Source organism: Colletotrichum siamense (genome assembly GCF_013390195.1).
Source record: "Colletotrichum siamense strain Cg363 chromosome Unknown KSG_Cg363_contig06, whole genome shotgun sequence".
Lineage (NCBI taxonomy): Eukaryota > Fungi > Ascomycota > Sordariomycetes > Glomerellales > Glomerellaceae > Colletotrichum > Colletotrichum siamense.
Genome location: NW_023501019.1, coordinates 2,693,667 through 2,721,191, shown reverse-complemented (window position 1 = coordinate 2,721,191; position 27,525 = coordinate 2,693,667). Strand labels below are relative to the sequence as shown.

Below are 27,525 nucleotides of genomic sequence, written 5' to 3'. Positions count from 1 at the left end.
TCAAATACTTCCGACGCTATGAGCTCGTTCCTTGTCAATACTCTCAATCGACTGTGCCCTTCCGCCATGCTTCTTCAAATTCGGGTGACCGTCCATTTCGATCACAACCGTCGTTACGGTCTCCATCTGAATTCCTTCTGTTGCCCCGCGCCTCCGTAGTGACTCTTGGCTGATACTTCTGTGTGCGCCACTCCGACGGTGACCATCCCTCATCACACCCCGGCCGCTTCCCCTGCGGAACAGCTTCCGTAGCCAACCGCCGGTGCCCTCATCCCCGTTTGATACGTGTTGGGGTTGACCGTCTCCGCCCTGGACCCAGACCATATTTCCGTACCTGCGGTTCGCTGGAGTACGCATGAACGCAAATGTTTCGATGCCAGTCTCCTCGTAGTCTGGCGAGGCGTTGAAGATAATAACGTGACGGGTCGTGGAAAAGAGAAGCACGTCAAGCCAGCCATTAGAGGCAATCATTGAGCCAGCCAGACAGAAGTACTCCAGGGAGACTGACCTGCCCGACATGGTTATGACACGACCCATGGCCAAGGGCGCAGTACAAAGGATATAGATGATGGGGTAAATCAAGAAAGCCGGGTGGTGGCCGGCGCTGCTAGATGATGTGGCGGGGCCTTGCTGCCCAGACGAAGTTTTGGGACGACTAGGTTGAGATACTGTAGAAATGGTGTGTGCATGACCGCGCTCGCGGCCACGGGTGGTCTTCGAGGCGGAGGAGTTGTTGGAGGAGGAGGGGAGCTGAAGGGAAGGGTCGGTGCGGCGGATGTGGTTGAAGATAAGTATGTAAAGGACCGCCGTGACGAAGAAAGAGACGAACATCCAAAGGTAGTGGAGGTATAGACGCATGGCCTCATAACGGACGTTGACCCAGCACTGGAGTAGGAGTCAGTCGGGAAGTTGACGGGTTTGTGTTGATGATACATACCCAGGCAGCAGCGCGAACATAAAGACCTCCGTCATCAGCGCCATTGTTGGTGATGATTACACCCGCTACAGCCAGAGCGTAAACAAAGAACCAAACGAAGAAAATGATGCTGTAAAAGAGCCATGTCGGAAGCTTGTACTCTCTGACAACGGCCAAGTACGTATGGACAGCGATGGTGGTGATGAAGGCACTGGACGCCAGGTCGCCAGTAGAGATGAACCACCCTTGAGCCCAACAGGTCGAGGTCTCAACAATGATGCCATCCTTAGTCAACCAGGCTGCGTTCAGCAAGAATGCGAGGGCTTGTTGGATATCAGCCAACAGGAGGTTGTAGATGAGCACTAGAAACTGGTTGGGTGCGACCCGTTTTGTCTTGTTCTTCTTCCGGCTGCCGGCATAGACCGTGTCCGGCAGACCCATCTCCTCCGCAAGGGCTGCATCCGGGTTCCGCTCCCCCGTCATATGCTCCGGCGTTTCGGGGGCTGGCGAAAGGTACCATGACACCAGTCGGTACGTCAGAACAAAGAAGAGCGCTGTCGTCGTGAGGAATGAGAGGAAGCCGAAGAAAGAAACAGCCGTCAGCCCGTGTCGAAGTACGCTGGGAAGTGGCGTCAGAGTCTGGCTGCTGGGGTCCATTGTATTGGCGCGCGGAGGTGGAAGCGCCGGGTGGCGCGCGAGACAGGCGGCGTGGGTTCAACTCGTCGACAGCCGCCTACCTTAGCGATGAACTTGTCATCCAGACCAGTGGTTTGGATGATGACAGACTGAGCTGTCGTGATATCGTGACACCGTCAATACCGGAGAATGACGAGTTCATCCCAAAAGCTACATCTGGGCAGAAAGTGGCTGCAAGCCAGATCATAAATGATCTCAGAAAGCGATGGTCCGGCCCAGAACCTAAGCCTACGGATACGGAGGCCAAGGTTGACGATCGTCGGGACCCTGTCCCTGGATGCAAAGTCCCTCACTTCTAAGTGGATGGAGAAAAGAAGGCAGGTCACCAAATCCATGATGGGATTTGGTTCTGCAGATGACTGACTAGCAGGGGATTTGAACCATGTCGGCATGGATGAGTTCCGTACGTAGCGCTCATGAGGAATCATATGGGAAGGGGTCTTGTGGGTCCCTTTTGCCCAAAAGAAGAGACAAACCCGTGAGATCGGTCGTCTTCCCCATCGCAGATAAACCCATGTGTAAAATCAAAGACAAGTGAAGGAAATGGGGGAAATGAGGGGCGATTTGCGTTCGCCCGTCTGGGGAAAGTGTTCCTGTGGGTGATGTTTCATCCGCAAATGTTAACCTCAACTGCCAGCTGCTGTAAGCTTTCCATGACATCCGTCACCCATGTTGTCATTTCAATCATCGCCAGTGAAGTCATTGCGAGGCGAACTACAAATACCACGTTGAGGCCGAGACTTCTTCAAAATAAGAAAGGATGGGCATTGCAGTCGCTCAACACGGCCGTAGAGGCTGGACTCTTCCACGGCCATCACTCACATCTCATTTCCCAAGGGATAATGAGTGAAGGCTTTGCTCAAGACAGGGCCCTGCCACGAGGGCTGGCTGAGCTAACGCTTGGCGAACTGATGCTAGCAACACTAGCCAAACCTTAGCTGAGCGCCACTGCACGCTGTGATTGGAGAATTTTACATCGTGGTCAGGGGCAGCTTTGCTCCCTTTGGAGTGTTGGGCGTCATGAGGAACCCGCCAGCATGAATCTGACATCGGACTGTTGCTCAAAGTCCCATAGTTGGGCTGTATTCATGGTGCGATAATCGAAAGCCTAGAATCTTTCTTGTGGGGTCATCACTGTTGCCTGTTGCTGTTGAATCCACTGTCTTTTACGCAATCGCGGACAGGGTTTTGTCTCCTCTTTACTGCGTCTTCAGCTCTGTTCCTGGAAGCCCACGTTGTGGGCTCTGACGCTAGGCCGAAGCTGGTCAGCTTTAACGAGAATGCGACGCGCCAGGCCTGGAATGTGGCGTCTAACAGTTTCTTAGCTCACCACGCGAGCTCGCAACCATCTGGTCTAGGCTGTTTCGGAATGTTCTCTCCTCGCTCATAGCATCGTCTTAGCACGAGTGAAAATCGCAATTTTCAACGTTGGAGCTAAGAGACGCAAGAAATTTCTGTGGTCGGATTACGAACATCTCGGCCGTTTTGCAGGCCTTCAACGTGTCTGACCGGGGATCTCTCCGAGGCTTGCGGCCATAGCTCCGGCTCTTCTGCTGTTGGCTTGTGTCAAACTGTCTATCAATCAGGCGGGTGGCGGCGCCACTTCACCGATCATCTCGCATTCTGCCGAAATGTCAAATCTGATCGATCAATGACTGCTGAAGAAAAAGAAACGCGGTGGGCTGTTGGTTGCTTCCAGGCTAGCCTCACTCATCATTCGTTGCCCGCCATTTTCTCATACACAACCCAGCCCAGTCACAGATTTTGATGAGCAGCACGATCCAATCTGCTGTCTTCACATGATTGGATCGTAAACGCAGACAGTTGTCATGACTTCGAATCACCGGGCGGGGCCGCTTACACGATCGATGAGAGTGGATCCATAATGTGGTGTTGAAGACAGCTGAGGAGATCCAGTACGGCCGTAAGAGCCTCTTCTGCAACGCTGCATCCTTGAACAACAGGCCCTGAATCTTCAGCAACTCAGAAGTCGAATCATGTTTGCATCGTGAGCTTCTCCGTACTCCAGGATACCGGTAGATGCGACGCAGGTGCTAGCCTGGCACGGGCATGTTTTCATGGCTCTCGGTTGGGAGAGAGAAATTATCGCAAGGGGCCTCACTCAGATAGAAGAAGCACGGCGAATTGGTGACCGCTTCTTCCCCTGTAAATGTCCCCTTAGCAAGGCGCTTGCAGGAACACGCAGGGCACGAGAGGCACACGCAGGGCAAAGCGAGCAGGCTTCGGCTCTTCGCAATCAAAGCTTAGACCGAGTTGCGTTAGCTCTGAGACTTTAGCGTCCAGCCGCACTGCAGGGGACGTACCCGACGGAACCGAATTCTGCTGCTCGCGATGCCGCCCACCAAGAGCTGTGCTGACGGGCAGAAAGTCTCCACCCAGACCCGGGTCGGCCTGCTGTGCTCCGTCTCGGGATGCCGACCCGACTGCCCGCGCCGCAGACTTCCCCGCCGGGTTCACTTTCCCTCTCGACGGTGAAAAGTTAAAAAGGCCTAAGATGCCCCCGGCAGATGCTCCGAACACTTGAGCAGAAATCCGAACTTTTGTTAGACTTGGTCGCACTCAAGCGGTCCGAGCCATTAGTTGCGCTTCTTAAGGGGTGTAGAGTTCGACGAGGACGAAAAGGGCAACAAGATGGACCATTTCCAAAAGGGTAAGTAGATTGTCCACTTGCAAAATTCGAAACCACTCAGGTTCTCTACATGCAAAGCACGTGTTCAGTCTGTCGAGCCAATGTTTTGCGTCCAGCTTAGCAGTCTGAGGTTTGGCACAGTCTCGCAGCTCAGACGACTGGGCGGTCGGTGACCTCCAGTCCTGTGGTTAAAGCTATGCAAGATAGGATCCCGCGTGGGGTTCAGAGCAGCGGGGGAACCAGCTTATATGATTTATGGCACCTGTGGTTTCAATTTTACTTTCGACAATCGTCATCGAAGCCATCACGTGTGTTCATGGTGGATTTGCTTAGGCTTGATAAGTGCACTATTTCCATACGTTTCGACCCTGCTCTTGATCATTCGGTAGAATCTATCTGTAAACGCGCTACGACTAAAGTCTCCATGTCACAGGCTAGGTATCACACGCTTGCTAGTCAGACAGAAAGCTGTGCGCTCCCAACGAGATTCCAACCATGATCAATGACCTCAACGAACCGGTTAGGTCGGACCTCTAAAACGGCATGGAATATCCGCGACAAGGGCATATGGGCATCAAAATTGCACTCAAAGTCTGACTGGGAGGGGTAAAAGAGAATATCGGGTCTCGTGCCTGGTAGTATCGGGGCAGGCGAATGTTTTTTTGACTCACCACGTGCTTGTCGATGTGTGAATTAGTCGACTGGGATGGCACAGGGTTCAAACTCCGCTACCTTTCATAGGGCTGGACGAGATAGCTTAGAGAATCGAATGATCTTCAAGAGGGTGTCTAGAATGTGTGGTTGGGTGGGGTGCAGGACTGTAAAAAGGGCTTCCCCGGCACTCGACGATGTAAGGAGTACGGTGTTAGCGTGACGTGTCCATGGGGATCCGATTTGCCGGTTTTCACGGTAGATGATTACCTTTGACCAAAACAGACTTCTCACTATTTTATCTACTAAGGTATGCAGTATAATTGGGCCGGGCGGTCTGTCAGAGATCCCTTCTGGAATTCAGCCGGTCCGGGCTGAAAAAGGAAGGCTCGGGCTGAGGTTTCCCCAAGCTCAAAGTCTTGAGGCGTTGTGGCTGGCTTTCAAACTCAAACAGACCTCCAAACTTTGGCCACCAAGCCTGTGACCAAACCGGGTCATTTCTCCCGCGGTTGAATTGCTCGGCACGAAGTTTTGGGAGGCTAGTGGTCCGATGTATTTCCAGAACATTCAGAACGACAGAGTTAAGATCGAGAAAGTCCGGATTGTGCTGTTCGAGAGTGTTTGCACGAGGGAAAGGAACACGCAAAGTTGACAGCAACAAGTCTGAGCTTCATCGGCACTGTGCCGGATCTCCATTCTGCAACAGCAAATTTCTATGAGCACAGTGGCCTTTGAACACAGCTGGATAGTAATATCTCCGGACTTCTTGGCTTCACATACAGCCGGGTTACTCATCTTGTCCGCTCAGGGGGCTGAAGTGGCTGGGTTGCATTATTCAAGGATATGCTGCCATCCAGCTCGGATACTGAGACTGACAGCGAAGTTGCGTTGGTACTGGTCGTTTGAATAAGGGTCGGGGTTGCGGATCACTCCTTTAGACTTCCCGTCTGTTATCTAAGCAAAAAGGGTTGGGGTTCGTGACCATGAACTTCTGAGGCGCAAATCATGCCTTGATGCCCCTAAGCATCGAAGACATTTTGAAGACCCGGCAGGCAATAGCAAGTCTCTATTCATGGTTCATTTTATACAATGAGATGCATGTTCTTTGTTGCCGCTGAAGTTGTGATCCCATCGAGGTACTCACGTAACGTCAGTCTAATACTGCGCGAAAGAAGTTGGATTTGCTGCTCGGGAGAATCCGAGAATCGTGATATGCTGCAGCTCATAAAACCGGGAACCACCGAGTTGTGAGTTGGAATCCAGCCTTAAAATTATTACGAAGCCTCCTACCCGAGCAGAAAACCCTGTTTCGTGACCACGACGCCGCTAAAAAGGGCCGTTGAAGTCTGAAAGGAATCCCTGCGGAGAGAAGGCCGCCCCCGCTTAGTTCAGCACACCACGAAAAGGGAGCTATGACAGTCTCGTATGAGATCAGCCCTGTGGCTTTGTTTCGCCCCTCCCGCAACGCAGAGGCCCGATGGGTGCCTAGTCGAGCGTTCAACCGGGTGGGATAAAGTTTATCAAATACTGGAGATTCCCGAAAGGCTGGAAAGTTCAAGAGACGTGCGCACGAGCTTAAGGGTGTGCAAGCATTCGCTCAAAAGCTCGCTGGAAATCAGAGCGCGATCATCGCGTGGATACGCGGACTCCCACCATCGTGAGGGCATTGGCGAAACAGAATAGCTACCACACGAGGACGAGTCTTGGTGTTGCGACTCCAGAGTCATTTGTGACACCTCACACGTGTTGAGCTTAACGATTCATTATCAGCAGCTGTAGAATGGATATAGGGCAGAAATATTGCCAGCACCTCCGCCTTCACCGGGAATGATCCGCCTCCGTGGGAAATGGCTGGCATAATCAGCATCGACCTATACTGCATGTCTTATGAAGCTTGCGCACACATCGGCCCAAGTCTTATTGGCAGCTCGCAAGCTACGGCAATGCAACACTCTGCCTGCCGGCAAAAACGACTCCTGCGGTTTGACCCTATGATTCTAGCTGTCAAAATGCCAATTACGCCTCGTCTGATAATGTGCCGGCCGGACGATGATAATGAGATCTGCCCAATGTGGAGTGCCCATCCGAACTCTCAACCAGACGAGCCGTTTTCGGCACCCCCCAGGCAGACCAAACGGGATCCCGAGTCGTTACGGGCGTCGTAGGGCGACCTAGCGCAAAAGCTTATATCAAGAGGGTTGGTGGTCTAGAATAGGCTTGTGGGCGGCCCCGAGGAACACACAGGGCAGAGCTGGGGGTGGAAAGCTTCTGATAATCTATCGGCTCCTCATGCCGAGATGCACTTACATATACCGTCCGTCTGGGCTGATATTCTTCAGTCGAAAAGGAATTTGCTTCTCATCAGCATGACAGACCACTGATCACCCAGCTCCGGAGCCGATTCGACAGAAGTCTACAATTGGGGTGACTTCTATGTTGGTGGACCTGGACACCGATCCCACCGAGAATATTCTGAGATATGATGCTGCCAACGTCTGCTACGGCACATGGTAGTACGGCGGACACGCAATCGACGAAGGCTCAATTTGAGCAGGTTCTCAGCCTGATTATCACGACAATCCTAACCGCCTTTCTCGGGAACCTGTTGCGTAAGCTGTGCCTCTGCGGCGAAAACAGGATTGCGATCTGATTTATTGGGTGTAGGTCAAGAATGGTTCGCTGTCAAGTACTGGCGCCCTCTACCATGGGCAAGACAATGTGAGTTGGACGGCGCAAAAGGGACCGGGTTCATCGAAGCTAACAGTACTATAGTAATTCTTCTAATTTACCTGTCCGCATTTCTCTTTGTGTTTGCATCCTGGACAGTTCAGATTGTATTTGAAGCGGGGATTAGTATGAGCGCTATGGGTTGTTCCATGGCTGGAACACTGTGTCTAGGCGCTTACGTGGGAACAAAAGTGAGTCCATCTGTTACCTCTTATGAAGTGTCATCTAATAACTATTCAGGCAGTGAGTGACACGATCCAAGGCGAGTGTACCCAAATATTGACAATCGAGTCCCTAGCTTGTTTATCTCTTTACTGTTGAGAAAGCGGTACGTTGTCAGCTCTTTCCTCCACGTCTTTGCTACTTGCTCATTCTTGCTCAGCATATCATCCGGGGAGCGACCAAGGCACGCCACAGATCTAAGCTGTACACATGCAACACTATTCTCATGCTAGGTATGGTTTTCACTCTTGCAATGTCGTGGATTGAATCATCTAATGGATTTGACGAGCAGGTACATACGGCTTCATTACGATGTTCAATTTTCACTTGTAAGTACCTGTACCCCGACGCCGCAACAGATCTATCTTCAGTACTCACACCCTTTCCAGCCGCGCGTCATATTATGATTCAGCAAGCGACACATGCGTCATCGGCCTCGAGCGAGCAATTTTGATACTCATCATTGTTTTTGATGCTCTCGTCAACGTATGAAGCTTTTCTGCCCTTGACTCCGCTCAACACCAAGCTTATGTACGCCCCGCAGATTTACCTCACCTCCCTCTTCCTGATCCCATTACTCAGTAAGTTGCTGCTCGGCAGACCCCCGCTTCAATACTTCCAAAGCTTACGCAATCAGAGTTGCATTCTATCCAAGCATCAATACTGAGGCCATGGACGATGGGCTCAAACCACAGGCATCCCCGGACTCCACCGAACGTCCGGCTTCGCAGGCTAGCACTGCGCACTTTCCTTGGCGCTCTGCTCACCTTGACCGTCAGCTTGACGTAAGACTGCTCTTGCAAATACCTCTCGCGAACTACTCACTGATCTTGCAGAAACCTATCGGTGCTGGTCGCACTTGGCGGGGAAGTGGTATGGCTGTGTCTTGCATGTTGCAACACCGATAGTAAGTTGAAACGTCACGAAGTCTGAGACTTCCAAAAACTCAAAATCACTAACCTCAACCAAGTTCTCATCACAGCATTTCTAATTCAATGGACAAACACAAGTCCGAAGAAAGTCGCGAAGGAGACCCCAAACGTTGAGGCTCAGCCCATGCCAGACTTGACGCCGGAGCTGAAAGATAGTTGAGGGGCCTGTTACTACCCGAAGAAAACAGATTATGGCGCACGGCAAGGAGGCCTACTGACTGGGGGTAGACGGGTGGCCTCTGTGCACAGGAGGGACGGTAACGGAGGACCTGCCGCAAGCGGCATCCAAAAGTACATAGCATCGCCAAGCTGCAGAACGCGAGGCGAAGCGGAAGCATTAGCATTGAGCCAGCGAAGCCGTCTATTGAAGCATCCGTTACCAAATATACAAAGTCTTCATCAATCTGAAAAAAAACATAAATATTTCTCTACGTTCGTTGAGCTCAAGAGGCTGTGGTTACTTCAAAATATTTGAACACGCGAGATTCGTTGGGTACCCAGATGCAATTGCATCGATCCAAAGTCTTCGCATCGTGAAGTCTGATAAAATATCAAATGATATCGAAAAGATTCATTTCGCCCCTATCGCGAATATCATCATCATGTTGCCAGATCCCGAGCCTCCGGAGAAAGAAAAATGTGAATCTCGGCCGACGGACTATCCAAGATGTCCAGGATTTCTAGTATTGTCCGGATATCGAAACACCCAGCACGTCGTTAAAGTTTTCTCTCATTGTTGTAATTGTGCCGACTAGATCGAACCCTCTATTGTAGTTGTTTCGGAGTTCAATCAGGGGTAGGCCGTGAACGGGGAGAGCAACATGGATCTCAGCGAGATCTGGCCGATCCGAACACTTATGAGAGGCAACGTGGCGGATCGTACGATAAGGCAGAATCGGCGCGGTCCAGGTCGAGCTTTGTGTCGTATTAAGCGTCGTATGAGTCGCCCTTGGCCAGTCCAAGCGTCCCGCCCGTCGTCGTGGTACACCCCTCGTCCTTGATCAACTAGGAAGTTCTCCACGAGAGGTGGGAATCCTTAGTTTCTGGGTCTGTTCTGGTTTCGAGAGCGTCTAATCACGCTGCACCCTATGAATAACTCTATGTATAGGTGACAGAAGCAAGAGGGGATCAGCGAAAGCTTGCACGGGGTATTGTTTTGCATCTCAGATAACTTGAATATGGTCATGTCATGCGTCTTTTTTGCTCATCAAAGATCACATCGTCTTGGGCAGTTCCTCTGAGATCGAGTCTCCCCGTGTCGGCGACAAGGGGAATGAGTCGTGAATTAGGGGTCTAAAGGACGTCAAGGAACCCTTCGTCAAATTGCGCAGGAAACATTGACCAAAGCCTCGAGATTGTGGAGTCCTTACGAATGTGGGTCATTTCAAGTAGGGTTGTGGGCCGAAAACGGGATCTCTCGTGGTAGCCCTTGACCACGAAGGATGGTCGCTCGGGCCGATTTGGTAGAGGGGATTTGGGATTTCCATCCGTTGCCCTCAGGCGTGATGAAACCAAACGAACACTATGTCTCGTATGACTCACAGCATAGTCAAAGCTCTCTACAGTGAAATGGTAGATGTATCGCTCAATGTAGAGTTATTCTCTTGATGAATCCTCATTTTGTGAACTGAAAGCTGTTGGGGGTATGGCTATCAAGTTGGCTAGCCAAACGCGTAATACTTAGGGTCGGCCGTATTTCCCTACCCATTCTCAAAAACGCCTGAGTGGCATAGTCTACCATATCTATGTTCACCACCGGTTGACCACTCGACCAGAAGAGAGCATCATATATGTTACGAGCATTAATGCTTATAAAACCTTTAGTTTCAGTCCATGGACCGATAAAAGCATACGTACATCATACACGTGGTGATTCACGACAGCAATTGAGGCTAATGGTGCCTCTTAGGTACGGTACTGAACAATTGATGCACTAAAAAACAACGACACGGTCCTCAACTCGCCCTAGATGAGTCTAGTAGGCACCCTTGTCTCTGATTGAAGATACTTGACGGTCATGTCGGGTGGTTTCGACGAAACCACCTCTTACTTACGCATACCCTTGACAGAAAATGTTATTGAACTGATCCAGAAGTTTCACAAGAGTCAGCGTACCTTCATCGGGTTAAATTTCAAAGATGCAGCGTTTGGCATTGGTGAGTATCTAGGTACATGGGGATGTGGGGTGAGGTGATCCATAGCGATCGAGCAATGCCGAACTTGAGCGTACGATTGGCCGCTTAGTGATTTACAACATCGCCGGCCCTACTAGTTGACAGACGCTTGTAACACACGACACTCGCCCGATCGAACGCATTAAGCTGGTGATTCGGCTTATTGCGTGTGAATGCAGTTTCGTTACTATTAAGAATGTAGTCAATTGAAAGTTCCATCTGTACTTAACCCAATCAAGATCTGTGGCTACGAACGTTGGGGGTGATGTGGCAAAAGCATCACCGTTGAGGCTGGGTGGGCTCAGGCCCTCAGCATGCCCCTCACTGAGCAGACTTTGAGACATTGAGCTGGCGACAATGAGGCAAATCAATATAGAGGTCCTGCCAATTTCCTCAATTCTGTCTCCTTTTCCCATTAAAAAGATATCTGCTTTTTGCATAGAGTAATGGTGAACAGTCCCGGAATAATGATGTCGCCTCTCTAAACATAACCAGGTGTTGCTCTCTCTCGGCCGCTAGCTCCCTCGGTCCCGTGCCGTTGCGGGGTAATAAGACAGGCGCCACCCTCATTCATTCCAGGGGGACCCCTCGCCACCAGTGACCTCTGCTGAGCATCTCAATCTCATCGAAGAGACGACAGCACGATCGATAGCATGCGTTTTCCAAAGCTCCCGGCGAGAGCCGCTTACATCCATCTTAACAACCCGGCTCGACGCAATGCCCTGAGCCTCGAGGTCCTCGAGGACCTCCGATCGCAGCTACTGACGAACCTAACTTCACCAAAATCGGGGCGTCTCATGACCCTGCCTCCATTCAAGCCAGGTATCCTCCACGAGCTGGAAAGAGTCAGCGAACGCGCAGCCCCGGACTCAAAAGAAACTTCAGAACACAGCTGGCTGGTCGACGCCAACGCGTGGGCAGAAGAACGCGCAGCCTTTCCCAGCGTCCTCGTGCTGCGCAGCTCAGGCCCAGTCTTCTCCTCCGGCCACGACCTCAAGCAACTCGCATCGCTCTCCCACGCCGAGGTCAAGCGCACCTTCGCCCTCTGCGCCGAAGTCATGTCTCTCATCCGCCACAGCCCTGCGCCGGTTGTCTGCCCGATCCAAGGCTTGGCGACCGCAGCGGGACTCCAGCTCGCCCTCTCCACGGACTACCCAATCGCCCTGTCCACGACCAGGTTTCAACTGCCCGGCGCAAGCATCGGGCTGCCGTGCACGAGCCCCGCCACGGCCGTGTCGCGCCGCATCCCACCGGCGCAGACCTATCGCATGCTTCTGACGGCTGAGGCGGTCACTGCCGACGTGATGCGGGATGCCGTGGACGTGGTCACGGAGCCTGAGCACGCAGAGTCCACTGACACGGCCGCTGCAGCGTTCGAGGGGCGTGTCGCAGAGGTTGTGGAGCGATTGGCGGGCTCGGCAGGTCAGCCGATGGCCTTGGGGAAATGGGCGTTCTGGACCCAGCTCGGCATCAACGGCAAGGAGCAGGACGGGAAGGGTGGTGATGGGTACGAGGATGCAGCGAGCTGGGCGGGGAGAGCCATGGCCTTGCATGCCAGGGCCGCTGATTCGAGAAAGGGCATCGCAGCCTTCACGGAAAAGAGGAAGCCGTCGTGGAAGACATGAGCTCTCACTCCCCGGGCCCTAGAGACCGAAAGCAACAAAAGGCCGGGTCACCCCGAGAGCCTTACCCCACCATCCCCGCTCCGCATCTCCACACCGATCGGCCGGCCCACCGGGCCCCGCACAAAATGAAAAATCTTCACACACAAAAACAAGGAAAAAATGATGCTCGGGCACTCGCAACTCAGGATCCTAATTGACCAACGCGGGTCTCGAACCCGCAGCCTTCAGATCACTGATTCCAGTAGAAGTCTGACGCGCTACCATTGCGCCAGTCGGCCTGTATCCTGAGTTGTTTGTTTCCAAGCTCCTGTGGGGATGCTGACCACAGAACGCAAACAGTGACAAGAGGGTTACACCAAAGAAAACATTGACTCATTCACTCTTTCATGCGCCTGTTTCCAATTGTTGTGTTTTTATTTAACCCATTCCTGTCAAGAATGATTCATCTGTGCCTCTCTTACTGTTTCTGGATATTATTCCAGCGCACATACTCCTTCCTACTAATACCCATCAGTTCGGTGCAGCTATTTGCTGTGAGCATCAAGACCGCCCCAGATTTCGCGTGCTTGCATCCATGGCCATTCCAGGCACCCAAATTAGTCTTGAATTCGCAAAAGAAAGCACTGCAACTCATTTCAGCTCTGATACACCAGCGTAGCTACCAGTCCATGTTTCATCTGTCCGCATGGCAGGATAGCGCACTCCGTGGCGTTGGTGCGACGCCCTCATCGCGCGCCAGCGACGCCACGAATCCATCTCCTTGGTGCAGAAATGAGCAGGGAAATTGAGTGATCCCAGAGGATTGACAACGCAACACTGGATTTTCGGAGAGATTCGTGCGCAGACAGTGGCGGATATAAACCAAAGGCTGCCGCCAAGACAACTGATAGCATGTTCCTCGACCAAGCCCTCCAAGCTCTCCAACTTGTCTTTCGTTCTCTTTCCAACTCACCACATTCTTTTTCAACTTTATTCCAAAATGCTGTTCAAGACCAGCTTCACGTTTTTCCTTCTCTCCTTCGTCGCAGCGCGATCGATCAAGGCCCCTCGTGCCGCTTACCCTTTCAACAACCTCGTCGCATACGGTGATGAGCTTTCCGACAATGGAAACGGTAGCTTCGCTCACGGTATCACCGGAGACCCAGCCAACGTTTATGGCTTCGGCACCTGGACCAACGGCCCGGTCGCCGTCTCGTACCTCGCGGATCTCCTCAAGGTCCCTATGACCGACTATGCCTTTGGCGGCTGCTGCGGCGGTGGCTCTTTCGGCGCGACCTTCGACAACGCCTACACGAAGTCGCCCGCCGGGGCAACAGACATGCTCGGCCAAATCTCGAACTACACTGGCACCGGCTCAAAGGGCATTGTTTCCTCTCTGCAGTTCTTGTGGTTCGGGGAAAACGATCTCAGCATGCACACAGACGCCTTCTGGCTCGGCGACGCCAAAAATGCGCAATTTGCGACTGACGCCGCGGCGAAGATCACGGCTTCAGTCAAAAACCTACTCGACAAGGGAGCGCCGTACGTCATGGTCGCCAACATCTACCCTAAGCACCTCGCCCCTGTTACACCAAAGTACCTCTGCGGCACCAACGCCGACTGCGTCAAGACATGGGGCCAGGTCATCACCTCGGCCAACGCCGCCATCCAGAAGAGCCTGGGCCAGTTTGGGAAGAAGGTCATCTACTACGACGTCTTCAGCTACATGGTGCAGATCCTGAACAACCCGAAGGCCTATGGCTTCCCCAAGCCCTTGAACCTGTTTTGTGACGGTGATGAGACCGCGCAGTGGGACGACTGTATGGTCAAGGGCAATGCAAACCAGTACTTCTGGATGAACTTCATCCAGCCCACCACGGCTGGCCACAAGTTGATTGCCCAGGATATGAAGAAAACTATCGATGCCCATTTCGCTTAGATTGGGCAAATATGCTGGCTTATTTGGGTCTAGATGACTATCACTTCACGAAAGTCTATTTCTTTAGGGACACTGCAGTTAGGGGTCTTGAAGCCTCTCAGTTTTATCTGTACATACTTTGTTGGACACTCTCCCGTATACAAATACTATCGTCATTGATATAACCGTACGACTTGGCGTCATGATCAATTTCAAACCCAGAGTCTTGTGCCGGAGTTGCTGTTGTGAAAATTGAGAAAAGCGAATACAAGGAAAGCAAAAGACATGAATGCACTGTCGCCGGTGAAAAGAGGCTTTCAGTAGTGCGGATCCTTCACCTCGATACCTTCCGTAATCTTCATGACCTTCATGATGTCATCAAATCGAATACAGCGTCCGTCCCTTCTTGCCATGATACTGGCGGTCTTAACCAGCGCTGCCGCAAGTGCAAGTCACTTAGCAAGTAATACAAGCCAATCGGCCAAGTTAACGCTATCGCTACCACCTAAGTAAGTAATTTATCACCCCTTAATTAAATTATTAGACTTAATATCTTATTTATAAATAGATCTAACTAATAAGAAGCTATAGATTAATTAGCACCTTATTTATTCTAGCATATATAGTTACTAAAATATAACACTATTACTAATATCATAATATCTCTATATCTAATTAATACTTTATAAACTACCCTTAAAATACTAGATTTTAAGTAATCCCTTTAAAACTTTCTAAAGGGGTAGAAGTTATCATAGTAGTTTAAATAGTATAAAAAGCATTACGATTAGCTATCTTTTATAAAAGATATTCATTATCCCACATCTTCCTTATTATTTACACCTATACACTTATACTTCTCATAATATTAACTGCTACTACTACCTCCTTATTTACCACTAATATATATACGCTTTTAAGCGCCCCTTACGCCTAAATCTTAACCTAAGTTATAGCTACCCTCACTATTAATACCCCTCTAAATCCTATAATTAATAACCTACCTTATATTATTATAAATAACTAGAGGTATATAGTTAAAGAGCAGTTATTATAGAGGTAAGGCAGAAGTTAATTAAGCTAGATTTAGCATTATAGCTACTTCCTTATTAAGGTTATATAGGGCTAGGCTAGCGCCTCCTTCTAAAGTTACTAGCAATACAATATAAAAGGAGCCTTATAGCTATTCAGCGCTCTTACTACTACTACTAAGCAAAAGCACTTACTTCAGTATATTACTTTAAGCTTTTAGACTATATAAATCACACTCTAATAATACTAAAGCAGCTATAATATCTATAAGATCTCTCCTCTATTAGATAAAGACTCTAATAGCACTACTCTTACCCCCTCACCTCTTATATTAATACTATCTCTATATAAGAGACTTCACCTTACTAATACTAACATCCTAAAAGCTAAGATTATAACCCTCAAAAACCTCTATATTACCTCCATTATCTCCACTAATCTGCTATTTACTTACTTTAAGAATATCTTCCTCTAGCAGATCTTTTAGTATTATAGTATAAAGGTTACTAGTAAGGTCCTATAAAGCTAAAGCTCTATCTAAGACTAGCTCTAAGACTTCTTCTAATATAGTGAGGCTCTTATAACAGCTAAACTCCACTTAGTAATATTAAAAATATATCTATTATTTAATCTATAGTCTTCACTTAATATTTACACCTTTATAGTAATTACTAATTACTTTATTAATAATAAGGGTACCTTATAGTTATATCTTTTAGCCTTCCCTTAGTATTATAGAAACTATAGCAGCAAAAGCCTTATAGAGACCCTTATTAGTATTATTAACTAATACTAGATTTAGAACTGCATTAAAGTAATAGTTACTAATAACGCTATAAATAATAACACTTACCTCTAGGCTTTCTACTAGCAGATTAACCTAGAGATAATAGAAATAGACGTCTAAGCCTAACGTATACAGTGCTACAGCTACATCCTCAATCTTACAGCCTAGGCTTTTTTATTTAGTGAGGACTAAGGGACTCTTAAAGCTAAATTAAACTACTACTAGCTTATAGAGCAGTATAATAAAGATCTAAAGGCATAGCAGCATCTTAAGCCTATTAGCTAGCTCTAGAATATTATTAAGTTTATATAAGCTTCTCTATAACAGATAGAATAATACTAGAAAGTAGCAGTAGAGATCAATAACAGCTCTAACTTCTAGATCTTCTCTAAGTTACACTAAGAGGCCTAGCTTATACTAAATAATAACACCTACTAGAACAGCATATATCTAATAATTAAGAGGGCTATAAAGAAAAAAGTAGAGATTTAAGCCTTCTTATTAGTTAATAATAATAACAACAATATTAAGCAGTATATACTAAAGTTAAACCTACTCTCTACTAATAATTAGAAGGTCTTCACTAAGATCTCAATAATCTTTAAGCCCTTCTATTACTAGATAAAGTAGTATAAAGGCTAAAGTATTAATAATAGGTATAGCTAACTCTAAGAGGTTATAATAAGTATTAAATACCTTCTCTTATATCTTATCAACTAAAAGATATACTATAATACTAATATTAATCCTAAGGTTAATAATAACAATAAAGGTGCCTCCTAGCTATTATAGCTATCTTAAAAGCATGCTAGCTAAGCCTAACGCTATCAGCATAACATCTAAGCCCTACCTACCTATATATAGAAGGATTAAGTATCACTAGCTTCATAATCTACCTCATAATTTAAGACTCTTAATAAAGAGTAGCAGACCTTCCTCTATAATAGCATTAAGCAGGCGTAATAAAAGCTCTTTAACTATTATAAGCTTCTCAGAGAGTTACTACTATTCTCTAATATAATTATTCTACACCTATTATATAATATCTTATACCTAAGAGATATATAGAGTAAGGATTACTAAAAGGGATAGATTAAGAAAGCTTTAAGTACCCTTATAGAGTACTTTAACTAATAATATTATTAGCTTAGTGAGATCTTATTATTAAGCTAGCAAGCTAGCATACTTCCTATTAATCCTAACGCTAGAGATATAGAGGATATTCACTACTAATAATAAGTTAATAGCTAGCACTATCAGACGCTACCCTAAATAGATAAGCTTAATCTCTACCTCTATTAGCCTCTAAAGACTACTTCTAACCTATTATAGTAGTAAACAAACCACGCAGAGACCTTCCTAAAGCTCTCCCAGCTTACTATTAACGTCTTTACTATACTAGCAATAACAGCTAACTATAAGAGAGCTTTTAGTACTACTAAGTTAAGCCTCTTATCGTAGAGGCTCTTAATAATACTAGATACTATAGAGACCCTCTAACTAAATAAGAACTAGCTAAAGAGGGGGGTAATAATACCTTAGAATCACTTTAAGCTACTAGGAGTATTATAACTTTATTTACTTATTACCTAATTAGGAAGTAGTAATAATATCGTTTACTATAGTGTTTAACTTACCACACTTACAAGTTAGCTAATAATTAAAGCCTAAGAAAAAGATCACCAAGTTGACAAGTATAGGGGGCAAAATTAACTTAATTGCACTTGCGGCAGCGCTGGTCTTAACAATGTTACGGATTTTCCGACCGTCAATCTCGATGCTAGAGAGAGCCGCAAGCTCCTCGTTAGAAAGCTCAGACCCAGTCTTCGCGAGGAAGGTCATCCAGACCTTTTGCCTGGACGGCTCATCAAGCGCTGGATAGTTGATAGTGAGATGGACACGGGAATGGACAGCCGGGTCCAAGGACTTCTCGCGATTGGTCGTAAGGAACAAGAGTGAGGGATAGTACTCGAGCTCTCTCAAGAATCCTTTCATTGTATGTTAGATAAGCAATAACCCTTTTGAGTTACGAGAGTATCTCGATCAACTTACGCGAGACCAATCTGTTACGTTGAGACGAGCTGTCACTGCGCTGCTCCAAGTAAGCGTCGCACTCGTCAATGAGGAGGACAGCACCCCATCGTGCGGCAAGCTCGAATGCTCCGGCGATGTCCCCTCTTCTGTGCTCGACCCCAATAGCTACACTTCTGCCACCAGGCCGACGAGCCCGGTGTGGCGGCGTATCGTAATGATCAGGATCGTCCTCATTGTATTCGCCCAGTTCCATCTTGAAGAGTGGAGCCTGCATCTTTTCCGCGACTGTCACATATGAGTAAGACATTGCGGTTGGTATAGGCTCAGAAACCATACCTGATTCAGCCGTGAGAGTTTTGCCAACTCCAGGAGCACCAGCAAGCAAAGCAACGAGGCCACCACCTGGAAAATTAGCATCCAGAACCACGTGAAGGAATTCAAGTTTACCTTTGCCGTTGATGACATCGTCAAAGTTATCATTGTCTTTGATCTGGCTCTCCACAAAGGCGAGAATGAGCTCCTTGTATCCATCAGGAAGTACCAGGCTCTCGAATGGCTTCGTGTTCCACTCGATATCATGGATTTGGTCAACTACAAAGTTTTCTGCATTCACCTGAATAAGCTGGCCGGTTATATGAGATCGAATCTGGCTTGGACTTACCCCATGTTTTGTCCTTGAGATTAAATCCCAGTACACGAGGAACGCACAGTGACAGTCGGAAGTCACTGAGTCGCTTTCGAGCCCTGTTGATCATGAAATTCTCTATATCGACTGGGGCATATTCATCAGTAACAATGAATGCACAGACGACATAATCTAGAAGCTTACAGGGCCCCAGAGGAGGACGACTCGCGTCTGCGTCGTCCTCTGGCAGATTTGGCCGTGGTGGAAACAGTGGATCTGAAGATAACGACGACGATGGTGAAAACTGAGGCGGCGTGTGTCGGAAACCACGTGGTGCAAACGGGTCGGTCGGAGGCGTTGGATAGACAGGTGGTGCGTAGGGGGCAGGGCGCCTTCGAGAAGGTGGAATGCGCTGTTCCCCGTCGTAGTAAGAGTCATTCTCGTCTCCGCTACGCTCGCGCCGAAGAGGTACATGGCCCTTCGGTGGTGGTGTATCAACGGGCCCCTGTATTATGAGCTGTGTCCGTTGGTAGAAGACTGAGGCATCGTCCCGATCTCCAAACAGAGCGCCGACGCCACCAGAGCGTCTATCATAATCTGTATCGATCATAACTCGAATTTCTGCACTCGGGTTATCGAGTCGATCAGGGCGGTAGGCCTTGTAGTGCTTCCCAACGAGACTGGCGAACTTGCGACCCCTTTCGATCAACCGCTTCTGGACACCATGGAATTCATCGTGGTATTTTGCAGGGTAAAGCCGCAGCGAGTTGATGGGCCGTGTGCCTCTGAAGCGGGGAATGAACTCGCTCTGGACAGCTACACCAAAATCGTCACCGCTGCAATTGACGTAGTTGAGCCAAAGTTCTACTTTGGACGGGTCCGTGTTGTTGGTGTGTCCTTGAACAACAAAGAAACGGTCACCGTCGAAGCGGCAATCCGAGTAGACGACTTCGCCTGGAGCGAACAGAGTCCAGAGGTATTCGTACGTAATCATGCCGTGACTGATGAGCTCCTTGCTGACGGCAAAGGCACCTGCGAGCTCGCGCTTGACGATGGACCTCAGAATGGCCAAGATCTTCTTAACCTGCTCGTCCTCCTCGTCGGCGATAGCCTTCTCGAATGCCTCCCAGCGCCAGAAGAACTGATGGAAAGGCGCCAGAAAAGCAAGGTATTTCAGATCATGAACGATGCCGTCGTAGGGCTTGAAGACATCAATGAGGACTTTGCGAGTCGCTGCGTGGCGGATGTCGATGGAGTGGATCGTGACCAGACTGCCTGCCTTCCCGGGAGTGACTCGGCGTCTCACGATGATCGGATTGGACTCGTCGTCGTCACTTTCGTCTTTCTCAAGGGCGGCCAAGTCCACACCATGAGGACATTCAGTCATCCAGTTGATGCAGCATTGGCACTTCTTGGGGCCTTCGTAGAGGTCTTGGACGATGGCATTGCGATCGTCTTGGCTGATCTTGACCTCTTCCTCAGCCCTGATGGTCTCGGTCAGACGATCGATGACAGAGAAGGAAAGATCATCTTCAAGTCTTGTCGATTCCACTATGTCAAGATCAGACGCCATACTGGGCGCTTCGAATACCTGTGTCTTTGGCGTGGCCTAGTGACGTAAATGTGAAGCTGGACAGAACCCAGGAAACAGGTGAAGGGCAGATTCGGTCCCTTTAAATCTCAACAACACACCTTACCATGCAGCCACGAGCTGTGGCTGTACAATCGCCTTCGTCCCCCTTCATGTTTCGGGGCTGATACATGGTCTGCTGCATGTAAGCCCTAATGCTGTCGTGATCTTGGCCTTGTAGACGTACAACAGAAAAGCGGAACCTGAAAAGCGATTGCGTTGCGTCCAATCAAAAGTCAAATGCGAAACCAAGTCCAGGCATGAATGTGAAAATGCACACACTAGTGAGGACTATGCATGAGAAACACGTCAGATATTTTAGGCAGACCATGGGGCTGACTTTTCCACTTTCGAAAGCCTAAGACCTGAATGATTACTGTGAACCTCCGCAGAAAGCCACAAAACTACATAAAGTGGCATTTTACCCCCCACAGGTTGTGAAGTACATGAAACGTTCCGCGCCTGTGGTGACACGAGTGGCCTATTCTGTGAATACACGACCTGTTGTCTAAAAGCTGTGAAGTGCTTCGAAGGCTCCTTTGAGTACCGCACTTTGAAAAGTAACTTAAGCACGGCTTGGGACGTCTTTTTGTTGATGAAACAAGTTGCTTCCTATTCGGGTTTCGCGCCATGTATTCTGCAGATTGATTCCATGATATTACGATAAACGAGTGGTCAGCACGATATGTTGAGAAGCGGGGTAACGCATCGTTACAAGCGCATGATTAGATCAATTGTGGCGTCCTGCTGCCTATGGTTTGCTGCCTAATTCTACCATTATTACTTGAAAATATGGCGTGCCTCTCACTCAAACACGATATGGCAATGCGATGCGCCAACGCCTCCCCGGTAGACGCAGAAGTTTGAACCGTTCGCAGATGTGAATCCTAACGGCTTTCGACTGCTGCAGTACCCAGCTTCTCCTTCTCCAAGTCGCCGGAATGCGAGAATCCGCCGGTCGGAGATCCGCGGTTCAGCACGGCAGTGAGCCCAATCTCGGTGTTGATCTCCTCCATACGCTCGAAGTCGGCTTGAGCGGTGCCCTCGGAGCCGAAGACAAGGTCCTGCGCAAGTGTCAGCCGGTAGTTCAACTACTTATGAATGTAATCGAAGAAAGACGAACCATCTCTTCAAGTGATAGTCGCTTGGTCTCTGGGACAAAGAACCAAATGAAGGCAGCTCCCAAATAGGTCAACAGCCCAAATAAGATGTACGTGCCATATGTGATACCAACGAGCATATCGGGAGTGACTTGGCCCACGATAAAGTTGTTCCTAGAAGGTGCTGGTTAGCTTGAACAAGACTGCATAATGTCATCCCACTCACATCCAGTTGCTGGAAGCTCCAATGGACACTCCATATGGTCGAGTGCTCAGGGGCCAAACTTCAGCGATAATGATCCAAGCGCAAGGACCCCACGAATCTGTTTAGATGTCAGTCTCCTTGCACATACCGGGTTAGATATTGGTGACCTACATCCAAAATGAACTACGAAAAGCCAGACCATGCAGACAGCAGCCCAGCCAGCTGCAGGCTGCTCGTGGAAGCGATCGATGTTCTTAGCCAAGATGACGGCGATGATGATGTGGCAGGTGCCCATGCCAATTGCTCCAATACTGAGAACCGGCTTTCGGCCCACCCTGTCAATCCACAAGACGGCCGGAATGGTAGCGATAAACTAGACTTAAGTGTCAGGAGTTTGGGGCTATCAAAGCAGCAAGCGGGTAGCGAAGACTCACCATCACCACGCCAACTACGCCAGTGGCAAGCAGACTCGTGGTGTTTTGGCTGAGGCCCAGCTGGCTGAAGATTTGCGGAGCATAGTAAAGTACCTGGAGTGGTTGTTAGCGATGGCCATCATCACTAATTTTCGAAAGGCGCATACTCACGGCGTTGATTCCCGTCCATTGTTGGAAGAACATGGTGACAGTGGCAACAATGACACGTTTGAACATGGCCTTCGTCGTAAACAGAGCTTTCATGGCAACAAATTGAAGCTTGAAGGTATTCCACGCTGTCTGCTGCTGTAGGTGTGGAAACTGCTCCGCAACACTGCGCTTCTCAAACAGAGACTGGGCCTTGATTTCAAGGAACTCGAGCTCAATAAGTTCATGATTCTCGGGAAGGTCTCGGAGGTTGGCGAGAATCCTACGCGCTTCCTCCTCGCGCCCGTGGTGGATAAGCCAACGAGGGGAGAATGGCATCCAAATCATTCCGACCAAAAGAATGGCGGCCGGGCCTAGTTGTAAGCAAATGGGCACTAGCCAAGCTGCATCGGATTGCGTCTCTACTGTCGTGCCACCAATGTAGTTGCAACCGTAACTACATAACCGTCAGTACACATGTCAGGAAGACCCCTCGGAACACTTACTCGATCCAGAAGGATATCATGATGCCAAAGGTGATTGCCAGTTGTTGAAGAGCGACGAGGGCACCTCGAACCTCTGGCGGTGCGCACTCCGAGTTGTACAGGGGCACGATCATAGACAAGCTGCCCACGCCCATTCCACTTTGTCAAGTCAGTATTGATAGTCATTTAGGTTTCTGCAATGGAACACATACGTGATGAAACGACCTCCAAGAATGGATTCGTGACCTCCCGAGATGGATGTTATCTGGACAATGACACCGAGGATGAAGACTCCGGTTGCAATCAGGACGCCGTATTTTCGTGAGCACACTTCGGCTATGAAGCCCGAAAGCACTGCGCCAACCCAAGCTCCAAGCTCAAGGATCGATGTCAGCCATCCCTTCTGGGTAGGGTTTCTCGTGTATCCGCCCATGTCTACCAAGCACCACAATTGTCAGCTCCAGGCCTCCGTGTCATTGGGTCAATTGACTCACGTTTATCGAATGATGGCATTGCTAGAATACCAGAGAACATGCCCTGATTGTAGCCGTAGAGAACACCTCCGATGCAGGCGAAGGCTGCAATGCGAGCGACTTTCCAGTTTTTCACGAGCGCCCTGGCACCACTGGCGCCCATCAGCGCTTGTCTTCTTTGTAGAGCCGCATCGTAGGCAGCGTTGCCCGAAGAATGGCCGCCCATAGTGTCAGTCTTCGACAGGCAAGCCTGACGATGGTTAATTTAAAGCTGTAATTGGAAGTTGGGGAGTCCCAGTCAAGGCGAAAGACGCGATAGGCAAAAGATAGAGAAGTGGACCAAAAGCTTAGCTTGAGTATTGATGGGGAAGACGCGTACTTAAATGCGACGTCCATGCAGGATTCAGCTGCATATTGCCAGACCACAAAAGCATCTGAAGATCTTGTGCCTTCATGGTACGTTTTCATGAGGACCCTGTCACATTCGGTACGACTCTGACCCAACGCTGCGGTGACAGGCATCGGTATCTCAACGTGAACCATTTCCCCCTACATGCTAAAGAGACCTCAGGCTGCTCATTGGACAATACTCATGCGAGCTTGTTCGCCCAGGTTAGCGAAAATTCCCCAAAACAATACGACTATTACCCCGCGTGGCCGCAAACCCCATGTTTCAAGCACGATCACCACCGGCAATAGCATTTAGCCTAAAAGGCGACAGGTCTGCCACATATCCGCCTTTTGCCAACGCGGGGAGTGGTGGCTGTTGGCGCTTATCCTTCCCCCATCCTTGTCTGGATGCTTGCCTTTGCGGGTATCCGCGCTCAGCTGCTGTTCAGATTGGATCGGCTCACTGCATCCTTGCAAGGGCCGAATGGCGAGAACAAATCTGATCTGCCGGCCGAATCCTACGCCCGACTTTACGCATCTCGCCGGGCATTAGCCCGGGCGGTCTCCGAGCTGATGAGGCATTGGCTACGTAAAGCAGCCACTGTCCAACGGCGTACTACGACAGCGATCCCGGAGCTCTGGTTCCAATTACTACCTAGTTCATCGACCATGCACTACTTGTTGAAAGGTTCGAATTGATGTGACATGAAGGTCTCAACGTCATTTAATTGGCTTCAGCGAATTTGCAGTGCCAAGGGATACTGTTATCATCAGAGCTGGTTTGCTAGGACGTAACGTGTATTTGGGACATCTCCGGCATACAATCCACAGCGGTACTTCGCTAGTCATCACCACCATCCGCAAGACTCTTTTCTACTCCCTTCACCAACCTCTACGTCGCTAGCTGTATGCTCTGCTGGACATTTGAAGGTGTATGTTGAAAAGCCCCAGGACCCGACTTTCGGCTGGGTCCCGAAAGCTTTACTTTCATAATTTACAGCTGCTTTGAAAGCGAGTTATCAGCCACGAGCTCCCCATCGGAAACTTTTAAGAAAGCCTTAGCAGCTACCATCAAACACGGACTATGTCGATGGCCCGATATCGTACGTCTTCTTGCACGCCGCGGATCACGTCAAATCAGGAACCGTTCTGATGGTTGTTTGCGGCGTGGCACGGGTTGAAGCGGCCGCCAGCGGTCTTGGGGGCCTGGAGCTGTATACACTGCAATACACTAGCGAGAAGCACCATGTAACGAGTTTAAGATTTTGAAATGCCTCTTATTTCTTTCCCATTCAGGAGCTAGATGACAAGGACGAAGGCGACGTTGCTTCGCTGACTGACGGGTTTGATCCGCCATAAGTGCTTCGATTGGACGGTCTGTCCCTTTGCTCGCTGAGCTATGGGTTTCAACCCTCAACACGTCTCTTTTCCACGTGATAGAGCGTACAAAGATTCCAGCATTGATCCGTCAATGACTGCTGGAAAGTCCGCCGTACGAGGCCGAATCGAAGGCGATTCCTTAACTGTTCATCTCTGGGAGCCTGGATGGAGGCCAAGGCACAGCCGGATGGGCAAGCATAGAGAAGCCCAAAACATATGGGCTTATAATTCCCTTTGGGTATAGGTGATGATTTACACAGGGAGGCATGACTTGCGGGACGGAGATTCTCGGCAGTCAAGCAGTTTTCTCGGGACGGAGCCGGATCTCCACTTTTCCCTACCAGTGTCAGTCTCCGGAGGCTGCTGTGAGGCCGGCATTTCGGATACGTGACTTCTATCAACTGACAACTGCCTTTGAATGAGATGGTTAACTCGAATTTTACTTGTTAGTCGGACTATTCCCAGTTAAATCTGCCTTCCGAGTTGATCATCATATTCGTTCAACACCGTTGCTCAGACGCAATGAAAGCTATCCAAAGTCATAAAATTGAAGAATTGCTGAGACCGGAGCGTCAACAAAACTCCGCACTCGTTTTGGCGGACATGTGAAGTATCGCCTCCTCTCCGACAAGAGGGGTTCCGTCAATGTTGGGGTTCGATGAACAACAGCAGCGCGTTAGCGTCAGATTCGCCACGTATTCCGTGTGTTCCGCGGCGAATCCTCGTCCTGTCTTGTACTGTGAGAGCAAATCTTTATGAACTCCATGATCAATTATAAATCAGAAATGCGAAATTCCGCCGACATTCTGGCCTTGATAAAAGCAAAAAGGGGTTAAAAGCGACTCTAGGAGCCAATTTGGATTCTCGCGACGCCAGCTGGTGGACCACCATCATTGTACGAACTGTACGTCATCCGTTCTCATCCCACACCAACAAGCTCGCCAACACCTGCCGAGTAAGAACCATGAAGATCCTTGTCGTGGGAGGAACCGGCATGATCGGCGGCCACGCCGCCCTTCACCTCCGTTCCAAAGGTCACCAGGTCACCATCAGCGGCCGTCGAGCACCCACGGAAGTTTCCGCCCTCGTCAAGCTCCCATTCCTCCAAGGAAACTACCTCCGCGGTGACATTACTGCGGAACAGCTTGCCCTTTTCGAAGCCGTGGTGTTCGCGGCCGGGAGCGACGTCAGGCATGTACCAGAGGGTCAGGAGGCCGACGAACACTATCTGCAAGCCAACGGGGAGGCTGTACCGGCGTTCGCCCGCATGGCTCGGGAGGCAGGTGTCAGGATATTCGTGCACGTGGGGAGCGCGTACCCTCACATCGTGCCCGAAGCCGTTCACTCCAGTCCTTACGTCACCTCCCGCAAGCTAGCGGCTGATGGAGTCGCTGCACTCGCCACACCTAACTTCCACGCCTGCAGCCTAGATCCTCCGATCGTCGTCGGCACGGTCCCTGGCATGAAGATACCGATGTTCGAAGCCTACATACAGTACGCGGAGGGAAAACTCCCTATTTCTTCTTTTGCGCCCGCCGGGGGGCTCAACTTCATCTCCACGCAGTCTCTGTCTGAAGCAATCGCCGGAGCGATCGAGAACAGTAAAACTGTGTCCGGAAGATCTATCTTGGTTGGCGACGAGAACCTGACATATGCAGAGTACCTCGAGACGTTTTTCCATGCTGTAGGAATCCAGCAGAAACTGCCTGTTTCGGACCAAGACCACCCGCTGATGCCCCGGGCGACACTCTATGCCGGGGACATGGTTGTCAGGTATGAGCCCGATGCTGCAGATGTGGCAGCTTTAGGAGGGTACCGGCGGAATGACGTTAGGAATGCCGTTAGTGAGATTGTATCCCAGCATCGTTCACGCGAGTAAAAGACGACTCACGAGAGAAATTAAAGTCTATTTCGTCTATGCTGCCGGGTTTGCGATATGTTTGATGCGGTCCATCACTTACGTTTTGACGCGGCTGTGAGCCGGCCGCCATGACTCAATTTGTCGATCGTGGACCTGACGATTGCTGGTTTAGTCTCTTGTGTCATTCAATTCATAGTTTACGCCTTGTCTGTAGTCTTCTTCTCGACGTATCGGTAACAGTCCCGTGGCTTTGCCTAGACTCTAGAGTCGGAATATGGATTCCGTAAAAACCCAACTACAGCGGCCTAAATGTCCGCATGCACATTGACGCCGCGGACTCCGTGGGAATGGTTCATTCCAATTAGTAACACACGAGTTGCTTTCTCAAGATTGTACATCGATGCAGCTTTCATGAACTTGGCATGTATCAGGTCTTTGAAGTTAGGCATGAGTCTTCTGGTGGGTTGACCAGG

At 49.4% G+C, this 27,525-nt stretch overlaps 7 protein-coding genes across 7 annotated transcripts; 4 read left to right on the top strand and 3 right to left on the bottom strand.

The window, feature by feature from the left end:
• CGCS363_v009706 (uncharacterized protein) lies at nt 1–1,573 on the bottom strand (the record flags this gene model as incomplete). The annotated part of the gene is made up of 2 exons (XM_036641555.1): nt 1–885; nt 938–1,573. 2 exons carry the CDS (start codon nt 1,571–1,573, stop codon nt 1–3), a joined length of 1,521 nt encoding a protein of 506 aa, XP_036493686.1.
• Nucleotides 1,574–7,395: 5,822 nt separating this feature from the next.
• On the top strand, nt 7,396–8,954 carry CGCS363_v009705 (uncharacterized protein; the record flags this gene model as incomplete). The annotated part of the gene is made up of 11 exons (XM_036641554.1): nt 7,396–7,522; nt 7,578–7,631; nt 7,686–7,831; nt 7,939–7,968; nt 8,023–8,095; nt 8,155–8,191; nt 8,252–8,348; nt 8,407–8,443; nt 8,500–8,647; nt 8,699–8,769; nt 8,833–8,954. The coding sequence occupies 11 exons, from the start codon at nt 7,396–7,398 to the stop codon at nt 8,952–8,954; spliced, it is 942 nt and encodes a 313-aa protein (XP_036493628.1).
• A 2,667-nt stretch (nt 8,955–11,621) lies between these two features.
• CGCS363_v009704 (Enoyl-CoA hydratase domain-containing protein 3) lies at nt 11,622–12,593 on the top strand (the record flags this gene model as incomplete). Its single annotated transcript, XM_036641553.1, has 1 exon — nt 11,622–12,593. The coding sequence occupies one exon, from the start codon at nt 11,622–11,624 to the stop codon at nt 12,591–12,593; it is 972 nt and encodes a 323-aa protein (XP_036493688.1).
• A 979-nt stretch (nt 12,594–13,572) lies between these two features.
• On the top strand, nt 13,573–14,511 carry CGCS363_v009703 (GDSL esterase/lipase; the record flags this gene model as incomplete). The annotated part of the gene is made up of 1 exon (XM_036641552.1): nt 13,573–14,511. The coding sequence occupies one exon, from the start codon at nt 13,573–13,575 to the stop codon at nt 14,509–14,511; it is 939 nt and encodes a 312-aa protein (XP_036493690.1).
• A 3,451-nt stretch (nt 14,512–17,962) lies between these two features.
• CGCS363_v009702 (uncharacterized protein) lies at nt 17,963–20,541 on the bottom strand (the record flags this gene model as incomplete). Its single annotated transcript, XM_036641551.1, has 6 exons — nt 17,963–18,297; nt 18,362–18,628; nt 18,680–18,745; nt 18,791–18,946; nt 19,005–19,115; nt 19,173–20,541. 6 exons carry the CDS (start codon nt 20,539–20,541, stop codon nt 17,963–17,965), a joined length of 2,304 nt encoding a protein of 767 aa, XP_036493689.1.
• A 944-nt stretch (nt 20,542–21,485) lies between these two features.
• Nucleotides 21,486–23,647, bottom strand: qa-y-0 (Quinate permease; the record flags this gene model as incomplete). Its single annotated transcript, XM_036641550.1, has 9 exons — nt 21,486–21,662; nt 21,722–21,872; nt 21,925–22,021; nt 22,075–22,276; nt 22,338–22,430; nt 22,488–22,920; nt 22,970–23,107; nt 23,161–23,383; nt 23,443–23,647. The coding sequence occupies 9 exons, from the start codon at nt 23,645–23,647 to the stop codon at nt 21,486–21,488; spliced, it is 1,719 nt and encodes a 572-aa protein (XP_036493692.1).
• Nucleotides 23,648–26,155: 2,508 nt separating this feature from the next.
• Nucleotides 26,156–27,070, top strand: CGCS363_v009700 (uncharacterized protein; the record flags this gene model as incomplete). The annotated part of the gene is made up of 1 exon (XM_036641549.1): nt 26,156–27,070. The coding sequence occupies one exon, from the start codon at nt 26,156–26,158 to the stop codon at nt 27,068–27,070; it is 915 nt and encodes a 304-aa protein (XP_036493691.1).
• Between the last annotated feature and the right edge of the window lie 455 nt (nt 27,071–27,525).